General features: G+C 28.6%; 1 protein-coding gene across 1 annotated transcript in view; it reads right to left on the minus strand.

Moving 5' to 3' along the window:
• Window positions 1-12,102, minus strand: part of LOC143206541 (uncharacterized) — a 64,691-nt gene that overhangs the window by 21,051 nt on the left and 31,538 nt on the right. The window contains exon 5 of the mRNA XM_076419138.1: window positions 11,940-12,074. Coding sequence (XP_076275253.1) covers window positions 11,940-12,074 — 135 coding nt within the window. The remainder of the gene's footprint in view (window positions 1-11,939; window positions 12,075-12,102) is intronic.

The following is a 12,102-nucleotide window of genomic DNA, read 5'->3' on the forward strand; positions in this document are numbered from 1 at the left end:
ATGGTGACATTGGAACTATTATATTGATGACAGTGTCAGTGACATTTTGTATGAGGAAACAAACTTGTTATTACTATTTCCTTCGCAATTATTCATCATTTTCTCACAATATAAACCTTCTATGGACTTAACGAAGTTGGGCTAGTTATTCTCGAGTTTTATCGAGATCACAAAATATAGAAATATTGAATGGAAACTCAAATGGGCACATCCGCAATCACGTTTTGCGCATCCGAATCACTAGAGAGCAGGGCGTACAAATATTGCCGATTTCTTTTCTTTCTCTCGATTTGAGATTTTATGATATCTTTGTTACATAACCTGTATTTATTATTTCACATTTTGATTGGTTTATAAAATGTTAAATCCTATTTAAGTATGAACCACATGCAAACTTACATTGTTTTCTTTACAGGTACTTTACTATAAATTTAAATAAACCAATTAGCCTGTTTGAACAACGATCAAAGCACCATCTAGATTTTGGACGCTGCCAAACTTATCTACAGAAATCCTTATTGAATTAACTCTCTATTACATTATGACTATGCTTTCTTATTTTTTATCATTATTTTTGTTTTATCACAATAGATGACGTTCGTTGAAATGTTCGTCGGTAAAATCCACTAAAATTCAAGCGAATAATCTGAGGTATTTTATTAATTTATTATCTGATCTGAAAAATAATAATATTTGACTGAAATATATTAATGATATTTACTCTCGTTATCTTCAGACTTCCCGATCGTATTTTAGCGATTTTTACACGAATTGTTGCACTTTTCCTAGATCCCAAGGTCGATTTAGATTCTAGTCCGCGTGAATGGACACGTGCGATTTGAAAAGCGAGAGAGCGGTTCGCCAGTTTTGCTGATGGTGTCACGTTGAAAAAAAACATGCGTTCATAGGCCGGCAATATAACAAACAAACGGTTAAAAATGTCACCGGTACTACTTTCACTACGAAAAAATTTCATTCTGCTCATTGGTCGTAAATATTATCGTTATGGATTTCCATAATTATCGTTACGACATTGTCTTATTGCCGATATATAATTGAACTGGTTATGGTGTTATGCTATAGTGCTACACGTCCTTTATTAGTTGCATGGATTTTGTCATCGGCTATTTATGATTATATTTATTCATGTGAAATAAAACGTTATCAGCGAGTTTATCGATGTTTTTTGACGATATATTCCTTTTAATGAAAAAATTGTAAAAACATATTAGCGCTGGGAGCTATCGACTGAAATCGGTCGAAACAGTCGAACTAGTTTATAGTCAATATTTCACTATTTTTCCATTTGTGATAAAAGATGGAGATGTACGAATTCCTTCCTGTGTTAATTTTAAGAGAGAAAAGGACGGAGGTAATTATTTGATTCTCTGATCTATAGCTAAGTTCATTTCATATAATTTTAGATTGATAAATAACACTGCGAAAAAAGGAATGGAATGAAGATGCCAAATATTTTTCATCGCATTTTAATACTTGGAAAGTAATAATAACGTAATATAAAAATATAATTGGTTTATTTTATTTCAAGTGTTTTTACGAATGTTTTTTTCAACTGTGCCATAAGTGAGATGGAGATGTTCGTACGTATTCCTTCTCCGTCTTTCTTTGGGAAGGAAAAGGAAAGAGGTAATTGCTGGATTCTAATTTGTTCATAGAACCGTTTCATTTTGAATAATGCAGAATAATAAGTTTTATATCGTTTGATTGTAAATTGTTTTGTTTGATTTGATTTGATTATAAAAATTTGATTATAATGTCCCCTAAGTATTTGTATCCTATTTTTTATCAATCTATATCAACTATCAAAATTCAATAATCAAAGTTAATTAGTAACTAATTGGTTGCCAGTAGATAATATAAACAGAGTTACCCGATTACATTAATAAATAACGTTGAAAAATAATAACAATGAGTTCCTGAATAGTCGTCTATAGTCGTTTTCAGCCGATAGTTCCAAAGGCTAAAAAATATTAAAGTATTATTTTTTCCATTTTTTGGCATTGATATTGATTAATTTTTAAGAAAGTTTGAAAACTGAAACAAAAAATGTGAATTGAAAATCTGTGTCTGTAGAGAATTGTGCATCGCTTTCTACTTTTTGTTTTGACCATTTTAAAATTCACTTTGTCATGTTTCTCATTTTGGAACGACCCAATCAATCTAGAAGTCAATTTTTGATTTCCGTAAAAGAAGTTGAACCATTACCCTATCAAATTGTGCTGCATCCAGTCGAACAATCAGAAATAACAAAGAGCGGTGTTTGGCTAATACAGTAGGTAGGGTGGAATATCTAATTCATTTTATTGAATGTGGTCAAACTTTATCTCATTTAAAGTCATTTTATCGTATTTCTGATGTTGTTAATTTCTGAATCCTTAACTCAAATGAATCAAATCTGTCATTATGGTTTCGCTCGGTTTGATGCCATAATTCCCTCTATTTTTATAATTTTGAAGCTTTTTCAACTTTACTATATGCCTCAACAGAAAGTCTATACTATTAACTACAGTTTATTTTATTCCTAAAAAATACTATTGTATTTCTCCTCTTCTCTAGATTAAAAAGAGATTTTAACCAAAATTTTATGTAATAGTTAAATATGAATGTGAAATGGCCTATTTTGTTGTTGTTGTGCTTGTATGTTCTGATCTTTTTTTTTTAATTTAAGAATTTATTTAGTGACAAAAAATTGTACAATATATTGATGATATATGATGATTTTCTGGCAACATGGCCATACCATGCCGAATGAGTGATGTTGGTACTGCAGATATTCAATTATCAATCTGAACAAGTATTCAGAAGGCTCTATGTCTGGTGTGACAGAACTTCCAATTCCAATTACAACAAGCTGCTGTGAACGTCGTTCAACTTGCTCAAATGACATCCGTTGACATATACAGTAACAGTTTTGTATGGATTTAGCAGCTCATAATACACTACCTTGCTGGTCCTAGCGTATACACAGCAAGATTGAATGACTGTATGTCATCAATATTTCTTGGAGAGGTGGATGGAGGATTAGCGTCTATACCCTGAATAACGCAATAATACTAAATGAAAAACTGTTTTTTTTATGCAGAGAAATATCAGAACCATTCAATTTTACATTTTCATCAATAGATAGCGTTAATCAAAATACATGCTCGCTGTTCCTATATATGCTTAATATAGTTCCTTTAAGAGCATCATCTGTAATTAATTACAATTCTATGATACCAATAGCTTATAGTAGTTATGTCATTTTTCCAGTAGTGGTCGATTTTATGTCATAATATTTATATATACTTAGTTTCGTAATTATCTAAACCTAAATTATCTAAAAGTTGTTTCAAAAATAATATAGCCACGTAAAATTTCATGACGAATTATGAGAGGCTGAAGTAGATTTTAATTTAATAATGCAGAAAAATCCTCTATAACTTTTTTTCATCAAAAAACCTTAGAAATCTTTTTACTAAGAAAACGCTTGATAAATTAATTTAAAGTTTGCTTTTCCCACTATGTTCAAGAAATAGTAAAATTTATCAAAGTAATTTCCCTCTTCATCCTTCGAAACAACCTTCAACGGCTTCTTCAATTTTATGGTAAGCTTTTTCATAAATTAAGAACAATGTCCTCCAATATCCGACAAACTTAGATCAGTGTTGTTTAAGCCTTCAATTCTAAATAAGCCGTCTTGGTTGGCGCAGTGGTAAAGGCGACAAGACCGTCCACCTACTATTGCTATAGTCACCGGTTGGAATCCTGCTGAGGCATGGTCGTACATTTATGTTTCGTGGTTGTCTAATATTTATGATTGTCCTAGGCAAGAGTGCAAAATCCGACAAGGAAAGTAATCCCAGTCATGCCAGTAACCAGGCTGGGTAAGACCGGATGTTTTCTGGGATGATTTTTAAGGTGGTCACTCGCCAGTTAATGCTGAGGATGTTAAATTGTGGGTCCAGTCCAGATGAACCTCTAGTTGATAAAAGGAGACTTTAAATTATTTAATTATGATATTATATTTTATTTGTTTTTTTTTTGTCGGTATAAAAGAGGTAATATAAAATGTACTGAAGTTCATTAAGTCATATATATAAACATCATTCTCTTGAAAAAAAAAACCCATAAATTAGATAGTAAAAAAAGACTGTTCTAAAACATATTCGCTAAAATATTAACAGACTTAATATCTTTACGGAATTCAGTAGGGTAACATCAGATCTTATGTACAAATTTATAAGCGCATATCGCGAAATCAACATATTTTTTCTAACGTAATTATTATTTGTTATGTTGCAAATATTGTTCACTATAAATTTATATTGCAAATTAAGTTTTCACTTCTAACGTAATAGTTATGCATAAACAAAAATCGATAATCGATACCGCTGCATACAAAATCGAAAATTATCAGGTCGTGAAGAATTAGACCAGTTTTTTTCTTTAATTATAAATTATCTCGTCTTTTGCTATGTTAGGTTATTTCATCTGTTATCGGAATTAAATTTGTATATAGGCGAGGTCTTCAGGTTTTTCGATCAAATCGAATTGTAGTTAGCATTCTATGGGGTATTTTAAAAACTAATTAATATATTTTTTAATTAAAAATTTCTCGAATGTAAACTAATATATGATGACTGAAATTTTAAATGCTTACTTGTCATCGTTTGTCACTTAGGTGTTATTTGTAAAACTAATTTACCACCTGTTTTTAAAACAAATGTCTAATTATGCATGGGATGACTGCTGTCGTTTAACTCGCAAATGTGGCGTGCTTTACGCATTACAAATACTTCAAACTCTATTTGCAAATGAAAGTTTTTCGAAAGCTTCGAACCGACTCGAAATCGTACAAATTGGTGAACATCACACACCTAGTTTTTCGTTCTGTTTGTAATACATTATAATTTCTTGAATATTTTTGTATGAACTTTCCGTCCATAGATTTTTGGTAATAGATCTAGAGTTATTTTTGAAATATTAAGGTGTGATTTTATTTTAAGTAATATTATGTAAATCATGGTCTTGTTTTAGTTTAAATTTTCATTCGGAACAATTTTAATGAACACGAATTTTTACTGTATGATTTATGTTATTTTACCAGCCAATTTAGTTTTTTTTTAATGTAGTGCAAGGTGTTAATTAATTGTCGAATATTAGTGATCATTTACATGTTTTACATTTTTTTATATATATTTTAAAATCTCCTTTTACCAACTATGGCTTTATCTGGACTGGACCTAAAGTTTAACGTGGGCCCCGAACCACGATCCTCAGCATTAATCTTACCGACTAGCGAGTGACCAACTTTAGAAATCATCCCAGAAGACATCGGGTCTTACCCAGCCTGGTTACTGGCGTGACTGGGATCATTTTCCTTGTCGGATTTTGCATTCTTACCTAAGACAATTACAAATATTAAACAATAACAACATAAATTTACGACCATGCCCCAACAGGACTCGAACCCGCGCCCATTGCAACAGTAGGAGGACCGTCCTATCGCCTTTATCACAGTGCCACCAAGCCGGTTTTACAAATTTTTTATATTTATAATTATTTATTATTTGCTTATTAAGGGGTTATTCTAGTCTAGAAATTTGAAAAAATATATGGAGAGATTTAGAGATATGTGCTTAAGAAATATAATAGTCACTACCCAGTCGGTAGGCTTAATGCCGAGGAGCTCGGTTAAAACTGTAGGCCCAGTCCATATAAGCCCTCGTTGGTAAAAACGAGACTTTAAAATATAAAAAAGCATAATTTTAATGAACATGAATTTTTACTACGTGAATTATGTTATTTTGTATATAGAGCAAGGTGTTAATTAATTGGCGAATATTAGTGATCCAATTTTCAAGCTTTACATATTTTTATGCTTATAATTATTTTGTATTTGTTTTTTAAGGGGGTATTCCGGTCTAGAAAAGCAAAAATCAATTTTTCTAATTTTTCTCATTTAGATTAAAATCTTACTATTAAAGAAATGTAATTTTTTGAAAATTAAAGTTTTTACTTTGATATGATAGAAGAATGTATAGATAGAAGGTTCGCAAAAAGTTGATATTTCATCTCAATCGCCTCATTTTTAGTTGCCGCTGGAATCTATCTAGACTGGAATACCTCTTTTAAGAAATAATCTGGATATCTGTTGTTAAATAATTATTAAATATTAATTTAATATCAAGGTTTGATTAAAATTTCACTTTAATTTTTACTCAAAATATTGTCAAACCCTAAAGATTTACGGTTATTAGTAATATACGCTTACCAGATTGAAAGAATGTTTTGTCTTTTGATGTCATACACGAATCGATCCAATATTTAGCATCCTCATATGCGATGAGATGGTGTTTGAGATGAGAACCATTTTCGTTCGAAATTAGTAGAAATCAGGAACATGCATTTTGAGATTTTCTTCCAATTATAATGTATTATATTTTATAATGTATATACCAAAGAGTTAATTTATTGGTTTCTTATACTTTTGCTAAACGATAGAAAATTATATTTGTACGCTTAATATATGTAATTAGTATTAGTAATTAGAATAAATATAATGGAAGTAAACGTGAATGAATTAGATGTGACAAGAATATTAATTAATATTACTATTAAGCGATATGAATGAATAATAAGAGCAATTATAGTAAATCATCTCAATACATAAATATGACTGAAAATAATAGTTTCCTATTGTAATACATTTCTTTATTGTTTTCTCTCTATAAATACATTTATTAATATTAAGAGTAAATATAGAGTTAGAAATAAATATTTATTTGTAAATTAATAAAGTTTGCGCACATATCTTTAAATTTCTAATTTTTTTTCTTCTTTTCTTAATCTTTAATTAAATGAATTTCTTTAAACATCGAAACCATATAAGGTTAAGTATTTCGAACTATATCAATTGCTGAACAAAAATTTAACAAAAATGTTATAAAAATAATACATCTTTTGTAATGTTGTGATTATCATTTTTTTTATTTATTTGAGTAATTATTGGAGTTATTTATTGAGGTAAATTTTTAATATTTATTGAAATTAACGAGAGTGCGTAGTTGTTTTATAGAAAATAGTTTAAACATTATTAAAGACTGACACAGTATAAGATCAGACCATCATAAAATTAGATACTATGTATATAAATTGTATATATTTGCTGAAAAATACAGTACACATCTGCTATATGTATTTTAATAGAAGCTAATCATCAAGGAAGGAAAATATCTAACAGAATGAAAATTACAGGAAACTTATTAAGAATAGCAAGTCTGAAGTTGTTGAAGCCTATCTAACTATATATATGTATCAATATTTAATAAATATTTTTGATACAAAATTTTTAATTCATTTTCTGGAAATTGTTTGTTAATTTTTGATAATAATATATGTGTTTCTTGTGGTTTGTTTATATTTTATTCTACTCAATCCTCATTCTTCCATTCATTCTCTCTTCTCATTCATTTTATCTTTCATATTTTTATTTATTATACATTATATACATATATATATATATATATATATATATATATATATATATATATATATATATATATATAACAAGGTTCAATTACATAGTTTCTTAAGTGTATTTAGGTAAATATGAATTTTAATTGCTTATTCTTTTCTTCTTTTAAAATTACATAATGTTAAAGCATACAATTCTTGCATTATTATTATTCAAGCTAAATTTTCAACAACTAGCTTATTATTTTAGTATTATATTCGTTGGAAGATATAAAGAAAGATAATGTGAATGAGATATCAATAATGGAAGGTTATTCATATTTGGTTTATGGTCACAGAGTAAATAGAGAATTAATTTCAGAAGTAAATGGAGAAATGTTTGGCAACGTCCAATATCTAGATGACAAACGGTTTGATTGGATTGCTATGCTAAGGGCCGCGAAGATTATTTCTATACTATGGTTGTCGCTTTTTTGGTTTTGGGCACCAGAGTACGTTTCGCATTTTTATACGTATTCGTTTAATTCGTATTCGTTTTAAGAAGTTGTGTATCTAGGTATACCATAGAAGCCAAAGTAATCATCATTTTTTCGACATCGAGACATCGTTTTTTTATCAAAAGGTTTCCGACTCTATTTAAAAAGTAGGTAGATTATGTTAAAAATCTCAAATTATTTGGCTGTCTATATTCGGCTATATATGCGTGTCTAAACGGCATCTAAACCAATTTTTAATTAATACCGGAATTTTGGTTTTAGTCTTACAAATGAAACTATAACATAATCATTATTTAGATTTTGACTATTTTTAATGGATTCGTAGAGGTAAAACCAATAAAAAAATAGTTAGAGGGAGAGAGAGAGTGAGAAAGAGAGAGAGAATTGCAAAAACAAATAAGCTATGTTATTATATTTAATTGCGACATAACTCAGTTTAATTTATGGATATATGTTAAGTAATGTGTTGTTTAGAAAACGAACCATGTGGAATCTTTAACCATAACGCGATGCAACATACAACCGATCAATTGTTGAGATAAATAAAATTGAATTAATGCGAATCTATTTGATTATCTCGGTCGAGCTGCGTACCCAAAACGTCAGGTATGGGTTGTTGACTTCGCTTAAATATGTATTAACTTTTACTTTATGCCTTGAGCATACTGAAACGCTAAGAGAAACTGTGTCGGATTTACGAGAAGGGTCAAGTGACCAGACGACAGGTACCACACGGCATGGCTTCAAACGTTTATTAATCATATGTTAGTCATCGTATTGTCTGATAAGTTTCGCGTGGTATAAAATTACATATCATATCACTCTTAGTAGTTTCGATCCAATAATCTGCCAAGGGGGCAATAAGTATTTGTTATGTTTATATTATATATAAATGGCATATAGAAAATCACTTCATTAAATGATTTCCTGTATAAAATACTATTTTAATTAATTAATCTTATTCTAAAGATTATTCTAAAGTCTATATATATGCAGTAATCAGATCAGATTGTGTTAAACGTTTTAGTCTACGCACTTGGCTGTCACTTCGCATAATTATTAACACTCTTTCGAAGTACTTCACGCATACACACTCGTTATTGGTCCTAGAGGAAAATATCCATGAAAAACTAAAAGATATACAGCTATTTGAGGGATGTGAAACATCTCTTCATACACTGTTGTGTAATATAGGATTTAAGTGGTGTAAAGATAACGTACGAAGGGGTTTCGAGGAAAACATGTTAAAGAATGAACTATTTCAACTATTGTTACTCGGTAAATATAAATGAAATCTTTAATTTCATTTTACAATTATTATTTTTAAAGATAGATCAGGTTACTGAACGTTATGGTCACAGAGTATTATATCTTCCTGCCTATGATTGCATTTTTAACCCAATTGGGTTGATTTGGGTTATTACAAAGAATTATTTAATAAATATTTAGGTTGAGGAGGATATTCAAACTAGAATTGTCTAGATTTATGGAAAGAGGCATTGTCGAAAATAACACTTTTGGTTTGTGCGAGCTCGATCAGGCACATACGGAGAATGTAGTGATTTTAATGTGGTTTTGTCAAGAAAGAGGTATACAGGTAGTAACAAACTAAGCAGAAATATAGTAAGTATAAATAATGTAGTATATAAATTATTGTGACTGTAAAATTAATTGTAGTTTTAAGTTCTTCGATAATATATACATTACATGTACTATAATGTTTAAATAAATTTCAATACATAACATTTTTGGTTGATTATATTATTTAGATTAGAATTTCGTTATATGACAGAGCCAATATATACTAAAACTCGGAGTTGCTGCGGCAACATTGCGACGTTTTGACAGGTCACGTGTATCACTACTGCTTTGAATAGACTAGTCTGTTTCTTAGCTTCTGTACTTCTCTTCAGATTTTTGTATTAAGTGATTGCTTAAATCTTAAGTTTAGGTAGGTATTAAGCTAAATTGTGTGTATATATGTTAGTAGAATATAATATACGTTTGGTAGATAGATTAAATAAGGTTTTTGTTTATTTTTATTTAATTATTCCAACGATTATTATGTCGGTTCAATTTTTTTCTTTAAAATATTTATTTAAATGTTTAGTCAGTTTGCAATTGGCTAGCATACTAGTTGATTTTGGAATGATTTAGGATCAGATTATGATGTCGAATGGTTTTCGAATTATGCTTCATTATTCGATATATCTATAAAATTATAATGGTGTTATATATTAAATACCAATTATATATACAATATATACTATTACATTTTTGTATCGTCATGTATAAAAAGACGTTATTAAAATGCCATTTATATTAGATCTAGATTGAATAGAATCTGAATACAATTAAATGTTAGAGAATATTAAATTATATCCACTCTAATTACTTTCACCTACATTTGCTTCTTCATAATTAAGATAAAATCAAATAATGAACAAAAGAAAATGACCATGGATTAACCTATTACCAACGATTGGTGACATAGATGTTAAATGATTATAATATTATCATCATCAACTCTCCATAGCCGGAAGTAGAGAATGTTTACTTTTGATTATAATTAATCATTTATAATTAATGCACTACTACGTGTACTTTTAAGAAGTCTATGATTCCATTTTTAACAAATACATCTAAATAGTTGAAATATATATTTTCTTCAATCTTCGGTTCAAATAACAGTAGAAAGAAAATTAACTATATAACCAGATAATTAAAAGAACTAATTTGAGAATATTACAACCAAACTTGATTCATTATAATTTGAAATAAATTAAATTAAAATTATAATAAATAATGATAAAACAGTTCAATTGGTACTAAAAAGGTACTCTAGAATAGTTAAATAGAATTTATTTAGGTGGTAAGCGATAAAAAGTAGTAAACAATTTTAAGGGAAACTAAATACTTTAACAAAATTAAAATAAAAGTAATTAAGATTCATTTCAAGACCTAATATATATCCGTACACTATATCACCTTTAACCCGTACATGTTTATCTACGATGAATACAAATTCACAACCGTTGACCGTTAAATGGATCAAAAAAAGTATCAAACTAAACTAGGTCTTATCAAGTACGTTTTCCTAGACGGTAATCAATGAAAAACACCTAAACGGCTATTAAATACACTTCCTCTTTGCTAGTTTCAGAGAAAGTTTCCGATATTAAGACAACCGTCAGTTTTTTTCTTCTCTGATCAGGAGAAATTTCACAGTCGAGACGATCTTATAACAATTGCAATTAAGAAAATGAAATAATATATATATATATATATATATATATATATATATATATATATATATATATATATATTATTAATCAAAAATATATATATATATATATATATATATATATATATATATATATATATATATATATATAATTCTATCGGCTTTATCGAATAATACAGTTTAAACATAATATTAAAAATTAGTTTTGAAGAGTTCTAAGTGTTTTGTAAATTTTCTAAATGAAATAATTAATTTTCATTTGTGCAGTTTATATTATAACAATGCTTAATACGATTAAAAAAAGTATATTATTTAAGATCGTGCCCTTAAAACCTGACAAAAATATTAGACCTAATTATTATAAAGTCTAATTAAAAGCAGTAAATGCAGCAAAACTAATTTTTTTGATCTCTAGATAGATTGATAAACGCCTTCCTCACCAGACTTTGATCCTTCGAATTATCATTGTCTGACCAATATGGTTTTAATTTGTTATATGGTAATTTTTAGTCTTAAGATAGTCGCGTGAAAGTTAAACAATATTATAATTGAAACAAAATCTATTCAACGTTCACGATTAATAGTTATATTTATTATTTTTAGTTATTAATTATTGTACTGATTTATGATAATATTGACAATATAACTTTTGTTTTTTAATAAAGACATACCCCTTAGCACTAAATACTACTCATAATAAATAATAACCTAAAACTTACTTTGCTTCCTCTTCCCAAGCTTGAATTGGGACCGGTAACTACATAAATAGGTGTTGGTGATGGTACCGAGCCGCCATGTTTTCCCATCAACCATGAACTGACCAAAGCATGACTTCTGTGCATGTTGAGATTATCCTACAGAAGAGGTATATAATGAACACAA

This window comes from Rhynchophorus ferrugineus, unplaced genomic scaffold (assembly GCF_030347505.1).
Source record: "Rhynchophorus ferrugineus isolate W39M unplaced genomic scaffold, kcgeb_rfMv2 rfM1, whole genome shotgun sequence".
Taxonomy (NCBI): Eukaryota; Metazoa; Arthropoda; class Insecta; order Coleoptera; family Curculionidae; genus Rhynchophorus; species Rhynchophorus ferrugineus.